Source organism: Mustela putorius, unplaced genomic scaffold (genome assembly GCF_011764305.1).
Source record: "Mustela putorius furo isolate JIRA1106 unplaced genomic scaffold, ASM1176430v1.1 tig00003845_pilon_pilon_pilon, whole genome shotgun sequence".
Lineage (NCBI taxonomy): Eukaryota > Metazoa > Chordata > Mammalia > Carnivora > Mustelidae > Mustela > Mustela putorius.
The window spans coordinates 21,606,224-21,624,195 of NW_025421998.1; the positions used below are offsets into that span (position 1 = coordinate 21,606,224).

Consider the following 17,972-nt stretch of genomic DNA (forward strand, 5'->3'; position numbering starts at 1 on the left):
TGTAGGAGACAAGGATGGCAAGGTTTATGCTTTCAAGTTCATGCTTTCAAGTTGTGGCCCCCAAAGGCAGCCATTTATCAGGATAAGACCAAACCAGTAGGTAGTGTCATAGAGGCAACAAGAATCAAATAGGTTAATAACCACGGTCACTGTGGTTCCCTGCGCACACCCACACAAACACCTAATTGTTTCCTCATGCTGACCCCCTTCCACATTAAGTTCACTTGGTGAAAGTTCTTACTTCCCTTGGAATGTCCTAGAATTTCCATGTTTGGAATTTTTTCCGTATCATTACACGTTGCCTATGAATCATGAACCCTTGTTAAACTTTCAGCTCTAGAGTAAATGTTTCCTTCTAGTCTCAGTTACCACCAAGGCAATTCAGTAACACAATTATCTATTGTGAAATCATATTTATGAACTTCATGACATTATTTCTAACCTTTCCTTATGTATGCTCTTTGACAATTTTAGTTGGGTCTTACACTCTATGCCTTAGATCCTGCATTTTTAAAAGATGACAAACTCGGTTTCTGTGCCCATTTCTATCATGCAGTGTGAAAACAACCATTTTTTCCATGTTCATGCTGATAAGTGAAGCATTTCATCCTCTAGAATTGAGCCTGAAATTCCCAACCAGAGGTAGACTCACTTATGGAGACATTTTACAGTTTCACAAAAGAGTCACTGTTAGATCTATATTACATCCAGATTATGAATTTTATTTTTAAGAAGGCTAGAATCCATTCTTCACAGTTTGATCTTTTTCTTTTCTTTTTTAAAAAGATTTTTATCTATTTATTTGACTGAGAGAGCACAGAAGGAGCGGGAGCAGCAGGCAGAAGGAGAGGGAGAAGCAGGCTTCCCGCTGAGCAGGGAGCCCAATGCAGGGCTCAGTCCTGGGACCCTGGGATCATGATGTGAGCTGAAGGCAGACACTTAACTTATTGAACCACCCAAGAACCCCTGATCTTTTAAAGACAGACTTGTTTTTAGAAGAGTAGACCAAATAAAAGATAGCTTATCAATCTTCTTTCTAAACATCAATGACTTAAATTTTTTCAATTTATGTAGAAACTATAAAGGTATACCAGATGTTTTGCCCCGTCAGCTTTCTTCATTTATTTGTAGGCATCAAAGGCTACTGGGGTGACACAAACAATAAATAGGAAAGGAAGTCTCTCCTGCCTTCCTGCTTTTTCTGTAGTCATAAAACCTGCCAGCATGTACCCGTGGCCCACCTGCCATTCGGTTGCAAATAACTGGTATTTTAGAAAAGATTCAACTTAGTACTGAGTTTTCATTAAGGCTGAGCTAGAATCTGGTTGTATCTGCCAGTAGGATCTGGACTCAGCCCTCTCCAGTTTGAAATTCTGCTCTGAATCCCTACTGTTTACAGCAATAATTTTCAAGCATATTTTAATAGCCTTTTATTATTAAAAGCAATACATGGTTTGGAGAAAATTAGAAAATACAGATAAGCAAACATAAAAATATAAAAATCATATAAAATAAAATAAATATCATATATCATAAATATCATATAAAATAAAATAAAATATAAAAATTCTTTTGACCCAAAGAACATAACTTTAACATCTTAGTTCTTAGCCTTCTAGATCAATACCTTATCAATATTCACTATTTGATGAATTGCCATCATATTCTCCTTTAATTCTTTAAATATGGTTTCCTTTCAATATTTGGACATATTTATAATAGCTCCTTTGAAGTCTTCATTAATTCCAACATCTGCACCCCTCCCAAAAGAGTTTTTGCCCTTTTTCCCCCTATTTCTTTGAAGGACTCATAACTGTTTTGTTGATAACTGGTCATTTTACATAATACATTGTTAACAACTCTGGTTTCTGATTCTCCCAAGGCTTCTTGTTGTTGCTGTTGGGTTTGTTACTGCTGTTCATTTATTTGTTTAGTGACTTGGCTGGACTAATCTGTGAAGTGTGTCTCCCCCACAGTGTGCAGCCTCTGATGTCTCTGTGTAGATATTTTCTTCTTGCTTTTATTTTGAACTTTGCCCCCACCCACCTGAAGAGGTCTTTAGCAATAAATAGGAAGGTGGGGCAGATCAGCTCTTCACTGGCTGCTAAGGCTGCCCAGAATAGCTCTTCCACACATGGGGCTGGGGTAATGGGTACAGTTCCTGGTTCAAATGCCACGGTTGGCTACTGTTCTTCCTGAGTTTTGGATTTTGTTAAATAGATACATCTCAATATTTTACCTGTCCTTAGGGCCATTAAATGGTTGTGTTAGTTAGTTTTGATGGTTGAGTCAATGTTTCTTTGAGGGAGAAGATTCATCAAGCTCTTCAAATGACCATTCTGGAAGTTCCACCCCCGGAAGTGGTCTATAATTTATAATCTTACTCATCTGCTTTCACTTAAAATACAGAGAAAATAATGGCATACTACCAAATATGGTTATTTACTAACAATAAAACTACTGAGTGGAGAGTGAGTGTTCTGTACTTTCTTTTACGTCTGTCTTCTCAAACAGTGAGTTCCTGGGGGGAGGACCTAGGTCACATTTGCTTCTGCTTCCATTATGCAGGGCAGTAGGTGAGAGGTAATGTAATTTCAGCTTGAAAACAAAATTATAAGTATAATATGTGTTTTTAAACATAAGAGTCCATAATTACCTTATCCAATGGTTTACCTAGAGTAGTTAACTTGTTGCCTAATTATGAGGCTGGTACCCACATGGTCTTCATATTACATGCACACACATACAAACATATTCTCACCCTTACATTTTCATAGTTTTCTCCCAGTAATTTTTCTCCTTTAAGAGGGCCCATATGCAAAGCTTTTTGTTTGTTTGTTTAACATATTAGGCCTTAAAGGTGCAGTGCTGATGGCTTACACTGATTTTAGGAACTAGTGAAAATGTTTGCGATCTGAAGTAAATTACATATTAACTCAAAAATGCAGAAAGAAAACTGAAGAAACAAAATTAATGTGTTTTGTGAAATATTTATAAAATGTACCATGAGGTCAACCTACCAATAGCAACTCAGCGCTCAAGAAATTAAATGTGAATTATATGTATGGTGACATATTAATACATTTCAAAATATTTGATATAGGAAGAAGTAGAACCTCCTCAAAGGGCTTAAAAATCTTCTTTACCCAGTGGGGAGGCTCCTCAAAAAGTTAAAAATAGAACTACCCCAAGATCCAGCAATTGCACTACTAGGTATTTACCCAAAGAATACAAAATTGCTAATTCAAAGGGATGCATGCTTATAGCAGCACTATCAACAACAGCCCAATTATCGAAGGAGCCCAAATTTCTACCCACTAGTAAATGGATAAAGATGCGGTGGGTATATATGATGGAATATTCCTCAACCATAAAAAAGAATGAAATCTTGCCATTTGCCATAACATGAATGAAACTAGAGAGTATTATGCTAAGCGAAAAAAGCTGGTCAGAGAAAGACATATACAATATAATTTCCCTGGTATGTGGAATTTAAGAAACAAAACAAATGATCATGGAGGGTAGGGTGGGAAGAGAGAGGACAGCCAAGAAATAGCGTTTTCAGTACAGAGAACAACTGATGGTCACCAGATGGGAGATGGGTGGGGGGATGGGTGAAATAGGTGACAGGGGTTAAGGAGGGCAGGGGACACTTGGTGTGATGAGTGCTGGGTATTGAATGTGTTGAATCCCTAAATTGTACACCTGAAATTAATATTACACTGTCTATTAACTGACCAGAATGCAAATAACTAAAAAAGAGAAATCTTGTTTACTGTACGTCACCCATATATAGAAAATCAGGGTTGTGAGGATAGGACCCCATATCTGGTAAGGGCCTCAAACACTTTCACAAAAGAGAGAAGGTTCCACAATGCATATTATAATGTTTTTTCTACCCTGATTTGGGTAGAGAGACATGAAAACCCACTGTGAAGACGCCAACCTTCCCATCTCGTCAGTTTGCTTGCACGGCACGTGCTTGCCGAGTAGTTGCACTGTCCTGGGTCTCTACTGGCTGAGGACACTGTGAAGAACTGGTGACTCAGGCACTTTCCTTGCAGTGCTTATACAGGTGGTTGGGGAGTCACATAAATATATTTATTACTACAGATTGTAATATGTTATATGTTATGAAGTACAGCATTCTTTTGGGGTCAGTGGTGTGTGTGGGTTCTATCTTAATTTAGAAGTCAGAAAAGGCCTGACTGTGGATTGATATTGAAACTGAGGTTTGGGGGCACCTGGGTGGCTCAGCCAGTTAAGCATCTGCCTTCAGCTCAGGTTACGATCCCAGGGTCCTGGCTTCAAGCCACATGGGGCTCTCTGCTCAGTGAGGAGCCTGCTTCTCCCTCCCTCTGCCTGCCATTCTACCTACTTGTGCATGTGCTCCCTCTGTAAAATAAATAAATAAGATCTTAAAAGGAAAAGAAAAAGAAACTGAGTTATGAAGAAAGAACTGGAGTCAGAGAAAAGTGAGGAATGGCCAACATGGAGGTCCCGGGCAAGGACAGAGATTCATGCATTTAAGGAACTAAAAGGAAACCAGTGTGGCTGGAGCATTAAAAGCTTGAGGAGTGGGTTTTGAAAGGAGACTGGGAGGTAGCAGGGTCATACAGGACCTCAGGGGTCATCTCCAGGGTCTTGAATTCGGTTTCACTTGAGTCTTGAAAATTCAGCATAGCAAAACCTTGTTTGATTTTTCAAAAAATCTCCCTGGAATGTAGACAGATGGGGGCCAAGTGGACGCAGGGATGGGGAGGGGGACAGTGGGAAGTTCTGCAGTAGTCTAGTTGAGATGGGATGGGACTTGGACGAGTGGGGCCAGGGAAAGAAGATGAAAACAGAGACACTCAAGAAATATTTTGGAGGTAAGAACAACGAACATGGCATTGATAAACACAAATCTCTTCTTTAGTTCCATTTTTTCATACGATGTCAATAGCAGTTCACTTAAAGTCAAACCTAACACAAATGCTCATCGCATTATAGTAAAATGTCAGCATTTCATGTTGTACTCTGATGTCTATTACTATTTATCCTATTAACTATTTATCCTATACTATGAATTCAGAGGACAAATCAAACGTTCTTTTACCAGAAATGAAAAAGGAAAAGATAATATCACTTTATGTACCAAATAAACTTGTGTGCTTCTTTGGTTGTAGAGGCAGAGAGACTGTGGGACAGGGGAACAATCATGGATTTTTGGAGCTGGACCATTTGGGTTTACATTCTGATACTTCCTTTAACCAGCTCTTTAACTTTGAAACAAATCAGTTAACTTTCTCAACTTTAGTTTAAAATGGACATAATCCCTACTTCACAAAACCTTTCTGACAAAGAAATCCTTGATGTACAATAGTTGCCTGTAATAGTTGCTCGGTAATTACTAGTTCTCTCAACTTACAGCAGCCATTCTAGTCATCTATACTATTCAGGCTGCTTGCTAAATCTAGAAGTATGTTTTTTAGAATTGGAAGAATTTAGCTCAATTCCTTCCCTCAATTTACAGATGAAGATATCATAGTCTAGAGAGGTAAGAGTCTTGATCAGGAACATAGAGATTACAAGAGGCAGAATAGAACCATTTTCCCCAAACACCCAGCATCTTTGCAATGCACCATATTGCCTGGTATGTTTCTTCTCTAATGTTGGATGGGAAGATTTTATCAGATATCCCTGTATCCATTTTGTCTCTGCTTTAAGCATAAGAAAGGTGATGGCTAACAGTGATCTTGTATTCTCTTTGCTAGTTACACAGTATGGGAAAACTTCCTGGAACCAGAATGGCAGAGTTAAAAGCCAAGTACACCTTGCTGCATGACACCGTGGTAAGGTAGGTTATTCATTCATGTGGAGACATCTTTTACCATGTTTGTATTTCTCTCTCTCTCTCTCTCTCTCTGTGTGTGTGTGTGTGTGTGATGGGATCTATCTTATTTTTTATTCACCCAAAAGCAGGCCTCAAGGCCAAGGTTTGAGTTCAACTAGTTTGAGAAGTGATACCGGAAATTTTCAGGGGAGGATGGGGAAGTGAGATGGGGAAGGGAGGAATCTAGCCAGGAGTGTGCTTCTCTGTAGGTTTGCCCTGGGGCCGACTATCTCACTGAGGACTCTCTAAGGGTGTGGAACACACCTCTGAACTCTCCCACCAAAGGGTGAGGAAACTGGGCTATTTGCCCATTGTTTTTCCATCCCTTGTTGATTAACGATTGTTCCTAGGGAGGTGATCTCCTGGCACTTCTAGCAATGCCCCCTGAGAAGCCAAGCAAGTTCCTGTGGCCAGAGAAAGCTCTCAGGCAGAGGAACACAGGTGCTGTCAGTGTGTATGGTAACTGTCCACCAAAGCTACAGATGACCCCCAGAGTGGGCAAGGTGGGGAGTGGGATTTGGTGTGACCCGGACATTATCTGCTACAGGACACTCTTGTAGGATTCTCTCTCCCCATCTCTCTCTACCACTCAGAGGTATAGGTTCGAGCACAACCTCAGCTTACATCTGCTGAGACGCTGGTCTTCTTACCCCTTCCACCTACCCTAGTCTACTCCCCTTAGCCTCATCACAGTCAGCAGCAGGTGAGAATAGGCTTCCCCAGGATAATTCCACAAAGTTTTCTAAGCACCTGCTATGAACCACTGGGAATCAGGGAGAAGGAGAATGAAGAAAGAAGGGAAATGCAGTTCTGCTGCTACTTCTTACTATTCCCAGCCTCCTTCATTTTCCCCACAACCTCCTGCCTCATAACCTTGTATGATGTCTTCACTCAAAGCCAGAGAGAGACAGCAATGAATAGAAACTCCATCCTGCCATTCCCCATCCATCCGCTCCCCCATCTTCAAACATTAGCCCTACTTCATTCTCTGCCCAGAGTCCATTTGGCTACTTTGAGGATGGGAGCCTGGGGGAAGAGTGAAGCACCAGGAGAGCAAGGCTACATTCCTACAAGCTCTTCATTCTCACTCCGCTGCCTACTTACTCAGCTCCACCTGCGTTCCTGACAACCATCCAGCTCTGGCTCCTCCTCCTTTTCCTCAGTGCCAGCCTCCAGCTAACTCCTCACCCCCATCCCTCATGGAGACTCCATTTCCCACAAAAGGCGCTGACTGCCAGTGTGTACACATAGTTCTCAAGACTCAGGAACTTGGAAGATTTAGATGGAAAGGCTGGGGTAAGCTTTTTCAACATAAATGAGGGAGAGGGACCCATGCAGTTCTCTGGGCATGCTTTGTGGGGTGCTGATTTGGCTTCCTCCTTCCCTGGCCCACAGTTCAGTTCCCTAGGCCTCAATGACGGACAACAGTGTAGGACCAAGGCTATGTCGTTGTTTCTTCCTACTTCCAGGTTGTGTTGCAAAACCCTTACTTCCCTTCTGCTACCCACATCTTACCTCCTCTTGACCCTTTAGTTCCCTCTCTTGTCATTACGAACACCCACCACCCTCTCCCACTCCTACGTGCTGGGTGAGAACAGCATGAGGACACACTCTCCACTCCTGCTGCTGAGGTTTTAGCACTGCAGGCACAGACTGCAAATGCTGAACTGAAACCCACTGAGTTTTGCATTGGAACCACGTTATAGAAGTTAAGCTCTCTTCTGCTGACACTGTGTTTCAAATCCACGTGGGTAAATTAGCATTTGTGTTCTGGTTAGAACCCTAGCCACCTTGTCCACTTTTTTTCTGGGGGAGATCAAACATTGTGGCACAAGTCAATGCTTCACAACTCCACAGGTGAAGACTCAGATTAAGGTGACCAGGCAACTTTAGACTGACATGCAAGGAAATGGAATGGTAAGAAATAACTCCAGCTTTCATTAATAGAAATTATCCGTGTTATCACGGTCGCCACTATTGCTATTTGGGACCTAACATAGTGCCTGGAACATATTATGTCCCAGGAAATGTTTCACTGGATGTTTTTGAACAAATGACATGTTAAAGCCAGAGGAAATGGGTGGAGCAGGTGACTTCAGTCGAGACAGCCTTGATCAAGTCATTGGGCATCTCTGCACATGAGGAGACCCCTGAAGGTTTCTCTTGGTGAGGAAGCTTGGTAGGGCATGCACCAAAGAGCAGTGCTGGCTTTAACACAAGAAATGGCCAGTCCTGCTTCCGTAGAGGAGAGACAGCTAGTACGAGGCAGCTGGGTTTCCGAGAAAGATGAATCAAGTCTGCTGATGAGGCTGCAGCTGCCTCCAGCTTGCAGCAGAGGTTGGGGGAGTTTTAGAAGATTCCACCAAGTCTATGGACTTGGAAACAGAAACTTTCTGTGTCCATTCAGATCTCCTTCTTGCCAGATACTGAACGTTTTTTCCTTGACAGAGACAAGAGCTCCCAGATAGGGAATCGCCCTCAACTGTGATACTCAAGTCCAGCTCTAGCCAGACACTGAAGATAGGATCTGAACTCTGTAAGGTAGTTGAGGTCCACAATTTTATAGGAGAATTTTTCTTCCTGGTTTCCTAGTAAAGTGTTATTAGAAAACTTTGATCTTTCTTAGTTCACTAAGGAGGAAAAGATTTTCTTACAGTTGGATCAGGAGAACTCAGGAATTAGAGAAAGCCAGCATTGCTGGGCCAGCTCAAGGGAGGACTCATTCTAGTCCCTATCATCAACACGCCTGCCAGTCTGGGGAGTCATGATTATTCCTAAGAGTCAAGTACAAGTACCGCATTCCCATCCAACACAGTGCTCTGTCTCTCCCACCGTCTTGATCTAGACACTAGGGGTAGTACTTGTCACCTGGTGCTTTAGGCGCCTATTCCATCCATTCCCCTTGTGAGACTATGAGCTCTACTCACCTCCAGTACCCAGTACAATACTTGGCACAAAAATGTCACTGAATTGAACTGAACCTGGGAATGAAAGGAACCGGGAGTAGTGTGGACATGTTCCTTCCTCTCCCTGCTAGACCCCCAGGCAAGCTACTACGGGTGTTAAAAGTACCTCCTTCTCATCATTTGAATCTCTGTTTCATGGAACCCAGCACACAAGAGTCAGAGGTCCAACTTCTAGAGGATGCCAAACGTTTCACGGAGCAAATACAACAGCAGCAGTTTCACCTGCAGCAAGCCGATGATTTTCCTGAGGCGTTCACCACAGAGGTCTCTAAAATGCGAGAACAACTTCTCAAGTATCAAAACGAATATAATGCGGTGAAAGAAAGAGAGTTCCACAATCAGTACAGATTAAACAGGTAAGTGCACACTTCTCTCATCAAACACACTGAAGACAGAGCGGAGCCAAGCTCTTTCCACATAAACGAAGTCAGAAAAATGAGACTGAACTCGGAAGGAATTTTAGGCACAGTGAGTGGGATATGGCAACGTTCAAATGATTAAAGGCTAGCTCTCTCCTTGGTATCCTAGAACAGGCCATTCCTGAACAAGGTTACCCAATTTCTAGAAAAAAGCCCAGGTGACAGGGAGACGCCCTCAGGAGGAGATCCCTGCTTTGTTTTCCCTGTGTCAGGAAAGCCATAAACTGTAGCCAAAGAACACACGGCAGAGAACAAGGACTGGTCACACGCTCTCACCCTCTCTCGCCCTGACCGTGGCTCCATGTCCTTTCAGTAGTGCCAGACCATGTGGCTGCATGGTGGGCGCCTACAAGCATCTGTAGGCAAATCCCTGTGAGCCGAGGGTCACATGTGGCTCCCTCTGTCTTTCTAACATAACAACATTGGTCACATACTCAACCTTATTCTCCTAAACTATTCCTCAGGATCAAGAAAGAAAGTAATAATAGCCTTCTGGAAGACACAGTTAATTACTCATCCGGATTTAGAGGAAGTCATTCAGTGAACTGAAGTAGATATGTATTGCTAGAAGGCAAATGTTCCTTCCAAAATCTCCAACATTCCTCCTGCAGAGAAGTGAGTCAGTGGAAGACTTTGTTCAGCAAACCACACTCTCTAGATCGAGTTTCAGAATAACTACAATCCAAGTTTTGTGCTCTGATGTGCTGGGTGCTGGGTCCTGAAGAGAAAGCCAAATTATCACTCCTGGAATTTGTTACCTTTTAAGGTGGCAGAACTTTCTCTGAGTATTTTAAGAGTGGGTAGAAATTTCCGACGGAGCGAATATAATTCACTCCTGTTGAGAGCTGAGCAAATGACTTGAGTGACTTTCTGAGGACTCTGTAAGTCCTTAGTTTTGAATCCTCTCGTTGGGGTCTGTGTTTTCAACGGGGGGATGAAGAAGGCTAGCTGACTCAGGAGAATTATATTCGGGGCAAAAAAAAAAATCTGAGTTCTTTTCTGTCTTTCAATCTAAACTTGTTTCAGGCTCACAGTGAGATCTATAAAAAGAAACCCTAGCTATTTGTGTGCTCTGTAAGCACTCTTTCAGTTGAGAAAATAATGAAATTAAAACAATTGGTGGTTGTTCATTAGTATTGAAAATATGAATGCTTGACATTTCCACGAAAGGGTAAGAGGAACATAAGTCAGTTGATATTTAAATTGTTTAAGATTTCCAAGTGTTCCTGCCAAGGAAAAAACCCCAGCAACACCCAGAACCCTTGACTTTTAGGTATAGACAGGCAAATTGTTCACTGAGTTACTTGGAATGGGGAGGGGACCATCACAGTGGCCTACAGTGAACGAGAACATTCAGGACACACATTTGCAGAAATGTTTGGTGTGTATTGTTTTTGGATTTGTAACACATAATACTCTAGCTTGAGCAGACTCCCTCACAGTCTCAAATATTAGCAGCTCAAGAATGAACAAACTTAGTTTCATAGAAACAATGGTAATTCCAAAAGGAGTATCACCAGGAAAGAATTATAGGCTGTATTTCATTGGCTTTAATATATTTTATATTAATGATACAGAAACAAATTCACTCAATACTCCCTCCCCAGGAAAAAAGTAGATATTTCCATCCCCACCTAAAAATAAAGAAACTAAGCCAGTGAGAGAAAGCCATTCATCCAAATATACAGATGATACTTTTCAGATCAGCACAACAAACTCATTTTATTCAGGGTCTTAATAATAAAAGCCCTAATTAGCACCCCTCCACCCCCAGTATCTTTAGGAACCTCTGAATCATTGGCAACTATGAAAAATAATATATTTTTCAAATGCTCTAGAGAAAAAAATTTTACTCTATAATTTGGTTGATTTTCTCATGTTTCCACACAATATAACTCTTTAATAAATACAGATGGTGATATAATTACAGGGTCAGTTAATAATTAAATGTCACCAGAGTTTTGGTTTTGAGAGTAATACTCATTGACCTCTTGAATATGCAATTTAGGAAAGACTATATAACCTTCTTAAGTAAGTTAAATATTATAAATAAATAATGGAGTAATTAAATACTGTTGAAAACATTTTTGAAACAAAGCAGAAGTTGCTATCTTTCTAACCACAGTCTCTGAAAAGATTTTCCAATACTCTATTCAGCCTTTTCCTTGCCTTTGCTTTGTTACCTTGTGGGGCTTCTCGGCTTTCTAGTAATTCCTCAGCTCTGGACAGCAAATAAATTGTGTCTCTCATGCTAAATCTGAGATATTCTGACAAGTCTCAGCCATGGTCAGTGATCGCTGTCTGTCATGGGTAGGGACGTGGAAACTGGGGACACCTGTGCTGCCCATGCACACAACTGTCCCGTGATGTTGGCCATGGTGACTCTTTATGCTTCCTAGCTGGTTCCCACCGTCCCTGTGCTGTCATCCAGGTCTGGGTGGCCGTTTTCCATTCTTAGTCTAGTAGTAACAGCAAAGTTGGAACAAAGAAACAAACATCCGGCAAGAAAGGAACAGGGAGTATTTTGGTGATGCATCTGCAATTCCAGAATGTTAGCTATGACGGAGGGGCATCTAGGTCATCAGGATTAGTAGGAAGGAAAAACCCACAGCTGGAACAGATTTCACTCTCTAAACACTTTTTTTTTTTTTTAATCTTTCCTGCTTTCCTCGTGGAAATTAAGAACAGAATGATCTTAGGACAGGTTTTGCAGGGTGTTGTCTTCATAACTCAAAGAGGATCCCCTGACAAACTTGTTTAAAAGGTAGCTCCAACCCTAAAACTAGTGACTCCAATTTCTGTCCAAGCCTCCCCACCCCGGACAAACTCCCTCTGTGATTCTGAGACATGTCGAAGTTTAACAGCTATTGGCCCCAGAAGTGGTTCTCAGTCCTGGCTGCGTGTTTGAGTCACCTGAATCTTCTGTCAGTGACCACCAGCCCACGCTTCAGCACCTCCTGACGGGAGGCCACAGCCGCCCATCGCAGCCCTTTCTGGCTTTGGACTGGCTGACTCTTACATGTTTATTGCCTGTGCTGGTTCAAAAATTTACCTCCTGCGATTTCTACCCATTCAGGCTGGAAGATGCCTCCTGCCCATGACAACATCCAGGGCTTCTTCTACTGTCTCTTCACTCATGAGTCCTTAAAATCAAAACCCTTTGATGACATGGTTTCAGTCAGGACTCTCTTGCTGCAGAAAAGAAAGGAGTGTGGAGGAGCTTTGACCCTGCAGCAACCCTGAGTCTACAGGAAAGCTAGAAGTGTCAGGCAGATTTAAATTTTAATGTCAATTTAAAAGGTTAAGATTTAATATATATCAATAGGCACAAAAGTGGTTTTCCTTTATTTCAGTAACGCCATGCAAAAAGGAGAATCTAAAAGGAGGGAAAAAAAGAATGCATGAGGATATTTACTACATTTTTTTAAGTGAAAAACTGAAAGCATTCTAAATTCTAAAAAAATAATGGATATTTAAATAATAATGTATGCCAGAGGCTGGCAGCTTGATATTGAGTCAGAGCTAGGTTTCCAGGCTTGAATGTCAGTTCAGCCTTGACTGTGTGACTTTGGAAAAGGTGCTTTAACTCCTATTTCTTCATTTGTACAATGAAGAAAACAATACCTATTTGGTAAGTTCTGAAGTTTAGAAATGATGCGTGTAAATGACCTGATACAGAGTTATTGAAAATAATTTAGGATTATTTTATTATGCAACATCTACCCACTAGATAACTTTGAAACTATTAAGTTATTAATTATGAAGTCTGAAGATATTTTTAATTACATGTTTGGTAAAAATGGATTTACTCATCTGTAAACATTTTGTAAATATTATTAAAAGATACAAGAAAAGTAAAAATGGTCAACTGTGGTGAATAGGATGGAATTATGAATGATATATTTCTCTATTAAATAGGAAAATATGCATCCTTTTAAGGAAAAAAATCAGCTTTTCTTAAAAAACACATGATAGAAATATAACTAGTTTAAAATATCCTAAAGAATTAGTCATCTTATGTTTGCTTAAAGAAAAGACCTTTTTGTACTTATTTACAAGTAAAAGCTGTAGAGTCTTCTATTGTGGGAGAGTTTCACGTCATCATTTTTGGAACTCAGGGGCATTAAGGGGGCCTTTATAACCAAAACATGGCAGCACTCTACCACCCCCTGGTGGCAGGCTGGGTGAGGTGTATGATCACTCGGTTGGAAGTAGAGTACCGTCAATTTGTACGCAAGCTCTAAAAGTAAAGGCGTATGTATTCAAAACTCTGACCGTTCCACATCAGCCTGTGGCCCAGACAGCTGACCTATATTAAATTCCATTGGCACATACTTATGACGCTAACTTTAGTTTATATGATTGCAATTAATAAAAATCCCTAAAAAAAAAAAAAACCACCTGGTGCGCATGCGTCTTTAGCTCCAAGGTCCCAGACCTGTTGGCTAGCGAGAGCTCCTTATTTGATGGAATCAGAGGAAGGCACTGCAGTAATGCAGGCAGGCACTGGTTCATTGTAAATAGTATAAAAGCAGGCCCAGGGCAGCCTGGGAAGGGGTCAGAGTTCAGGGAGGAGGTGCTGGGGCAAGTAGCTGTGATGTGGTGAGTTAACTGTTCTAATGGATGGGTGTACACAGTGTTGTGAGAGGACCGGGTGGGTGGGGGGAGGCCCCTAACCAGGAGTCACTGAAGCCATCATAGAGAATGGACGCCAGGTGACCTGGCAAACAAAAATGTAAAGCACACTCTATAAAAAAGCAGAAGGTGGGGCACCTGGGTGGCTCAGCTGGTTGGGCCTCTGCCTTCAGCTCGGGTCATGATCCGAGCGTTCTGGGTTCTAGCCCCACGTTGGGCTCCCTGCTCAGCAAGGAACCTGCTTCTCCCTCCCTCTTAAAAAAAAAAAAAAAAAAAAAAGCAGAAGGTTATTACTGCAGAAATAGCTTACTCTTTTGTACATTGTCAAACTTGTTGGGTTTTGTTTGTTTGTTTTTTACAGCTTAACAGAAGAAAAGAACCTCATAATAAAGGAATTTGAGAAGATTCCTAAGCCAGGAGTGAGTCTTAGATGGTCTACAGTTTGTTAAATACAACTGGTATCAAACATCCCTTTTGATAAATAATGTTTATCACAACAATCGTGCGCTGAGACATTTGAAAGATCCAAGAGTCTTAAGTATGGATAATACTAAAAGGAATAACTTCTGGAATGCACACAGTGACGCCTACCACAGACTTAGCTATCTGACCTCTAATTCAGGCTGTGTTTAGTTGGAGAGTATCTGCTTTGTTTTTAGGGGGAAAAAAGGATTCTGTGGTTGGCACATAAAAACATTATTTTTTGCATAACTGTTACTCTTAGAGCTTCCTGAACATCTCGAGCTTATTATAAGAAATTTTCATGAAGGAAATGTTTCACTTATCTATTCCTACATAACAAACTGCCCCAGAACTTAGTGGCTTAAAGCAGCCAACATTTCTTTTTCTTCCTTTCCCCACCCCCCAACAGTTCTGAGTTCTGGTCTGAGCTGGTTCATTTGGGGCTGGGTAGTCTAGGACGGCGCCACTCACATGCGGGCCAGTTGGCAGGTTAGCTGGTCTATGATGACATGTCACCAGTTAGTCACATAATGGTGGGAGCACACAAGACTTCAAGCATCTGCTTTTGGAATATTTCATTGGCCAGAGCAAGTCACACGGCCAAGTCTAAACTCTAGGGGTAGAGAAACAGGCTCTACCTTGTAATGAGAAGAATGACAAATACCCACAGGAACAGGAATTTGAGTCCTTTTGTCATGCTCTATCACACAAAGTAAAAAGAAATGTCATTACACTTTGCACTGTTGCCCTCTTCTGAACAGTTGTATTTCCAAAGTGTGCTATTGGTATTTTAATTCTAAGGCACAAAAACCTGTTCAGCATAGAGTAAAATACTACTTTTTATTGGTGTGTTTGTGTGTATGTATATATGTGTATATATGTATATATATACATATATATTATGTATATACATACATATTATATACATAATAGTTATAATATATATTTTATGCCATTATAAAGTACACCTATCATTTACCACACAGATTTTATGGGGACGAGCATTTTTAATTTTAGCCAGATCACAGGATCACCAATTTAACCCTCTCCCAGCAGCAGTAGAGGAGGGAGGGATGCAGAAAGCCCAGAGCAAGTTTAATGGATCCATTCACTCAGTCATTAATAATGTGTAGATTTTCTGAGTGTAGGACTTCTCTCCCATAAGTCAAACAATCCCCAAGGGAACAAAGATGTGTTATGAGTCTGGGGTGGAGGGCCTTTGGGGAGAATGGGTTAGAGAAGTAATACCAATAAGAAAGTGGGGGATTAAGAGGCACAAAGGGTTGGGTTTCCTATATATGAACTCCATAGTCTTTAATTCTCACGTGGGACTCAGGTTAACCATAAGCCTGATAGTCAAAGATTATTTGCACCTGATGTCAAATCACAAGGTTACTAGAAAATAGGCTGGAAATTTTTGCTAATGTTTTTTGGGTATGAAATAAAAATTACCTCAAAGAGGACACATTTAAAATGCAGGATAGACAGGAGCACTAGTTAAAAAAACACACACACATACAACTCTGACTCTCATGTTAAATGTTTAATACATGACATACAACTGTCATGCCTTTATTGAAGATGTCAGAAATCATTATTGTATGTAACCTTATAAAAATCATTCATGAAGCTCAAAACATATATAATCAAAATGGTGCATAAAATTATTTTTCATTTGATTTTTGGGTAGACAAATACTTGCTCAGGCTCTATATAACCAATTTTGATGACTTTTAAAGGAAATGGAGAAGAAGATGAGACTATTGAGAGAAAGCACTGAGGAATTACGTAAGGAAATAATACAGAAGAAACTGGAGATCAAAAATTTACGGGAAGATTTGGCATCTAAGCAAAAGCAATTACTAAAGGAGCAGAAGGAACTAGAAGAACTATTGGAATATCAGGTCAACCTAAAGGTATGCTACTTACAGCTCATAAATGCTTAAGCATTATGCCTGCATGGATGTCAAGACGCATGGTTATCAAGACTAAGCACGCAGGTTTGACAAAGAGGGGCAGCATCACATCAACTGGAACGTTTGTTGTTGTGACTGATCCAATCCAACTACACCCGGGCCCTAGGAATTCACAGAAGACCTGAGAGTGTTTGGTAGTCCTTCCCTAATGTGGAGCTCTTGACCCAGGGAAAAGACCTCTCTAGGGGCGCCTGGGTGGCTCAGTGGGTTAAGCCTGTGCCTTCCGCTCAGGTCATGATCTCAGGGTCCTGGGATCAAGCCCCGCATAGGGCTCTCTGCTCAGTGGAGAGAGCACAGAGTGGGGCTCTCTGCTCCCTCTCTCTCTGCCTGCCTCTCTCTACTTGGGATCTCTCTCTCTGTCAAGTAAATAAATAAAATTTAAAAAAAAAATCTCTCTAGACCTCACCAAGCATTTTGGCATTAGAATTGAATATGGTTTCACTCATATGTGGAACTTAGGAATGGCGTGGAGGTCCAGAGAGGGAGGGAGGGAAAGCTGAATGGGAAGAAATCAGAGAGGGAGACAAACCATGAGAGACTCTGGACTCCAGGAAACAAACTAAGGGTTACAGAGGGGCCAGGTGGTGGGAGGGCTGGGTAGCCAGGTGATGGGTATTGACGGCACGTGTTGTGATGAGCACTGGGAATTACATGCAACTAATGAATTACTGAACACTACCTCAAAAACTTATAATGTGCTATATGTTAGCTAACTGAACATTTAAAAAAAAATCACAAACACAATCACTTCTTTGAAGAGCAACCAGATGTATATTTGTATAACTTTATTCTTGTCTATTTGATTCCACTCTATTCCCTTCTCCCCATGAAAGTGATGAAGACTTTGTTTATGCATTTATGTTTTAGGAGATCATTAAAATTCATTTTACTTTGAAATATATATAACTCTCAAAAAATGATTTAAATAACCTAGAGTTATTTTAAAAACAACAGCAGCCGAGACTCATGGCTTAAAGGACAATTATGATTACTTTAACCTCTTTTTCCTTAAGGGTCTTAGAGCAGTCAAACAAGGCAGAACCAGCTGCTCCCTGCAGCGCAGCACCTGAGCAGAGACAGATTTGCAAGGCGCCCCGCAAAGCTAAAGCTTCAGGCCCCTCACTCGCATGAACCTCTTCCAAAGCCCTATGCCTATTTAGCGTTTGTACTTTTTACTTTTTCTTAAAGAGGCCCCCCAAAAATCCCAAGAGTCTCAGCCTTAACATAACTTAAGGACTGAGCAAGATCCCAGGGAGAAATACACTACATGGCCATGAAGTGTACAACTTCCACGGGTATGTGCTACCCCAGGCCCTGAAGTCAATGCCATCCTCAGGCAGGAAGGGCTGTTCCGGAACCCTGCTGTGTGCATGAGGTGCTTGAGGCTAAAACTCAACCTTCTGTGAAGCCATAGAGCCTAGTAGAAAGTGGTTCTAGACAATGTTACCTTCTGATCTCAGCCTTACTGCTTACTAGCTGTGTGACTTTGGCAACATTATTTGAATTCCCTCTGCACGAGTCTTAGGACTCCCTAGGAGCAGAGCTTCTAGTACTCAGACAAGTATTCATGGAGAGAGGGCACCAAGGAGAATCTGATAGAAGAGGGAGGGAAGTAGCACAGAGCTGGGAAGGAGCTTTG

General features: G+C 41.3%; 1 protein-coding gene across 5 annotated transcripts in view; it reads left to right on the top strand.

The window, feature by feature from the left end:
• CCDC146 (coiled-coil domain containing 146) overlaps positions 1 to 17,972 on the top strand; it is a 120,087-nt gene that overhangs the window by 73,799 nt on the left and 28,316 nt on the right. For all 5 annotated transcript variants that reach the window (XM_013060490.2, XM_013060487.2, XM_013060486.2 and 2 more), the window contains exons 3-6: positions 5,757 to 5,839; positions 8,988 to 9,197; positions 14,257 to 14,314; positions 16,097 to 16,273. In XM_013060490.2, the coding sequence (XP_012915944.1) occupies positions 5,757 to 5,839; positions 8,988 to 9,197; positions 14,257 to 14,314; positions 16,097 to 16,273 (528 nt within the window). The remainder of the gene's footprint in view (positions 1 to 5,756; positions 5,840 to 8,987; positions 9,198 to 14,256; positions 14,315 to 16,096; positions 16,274 to 17,972) is intronic.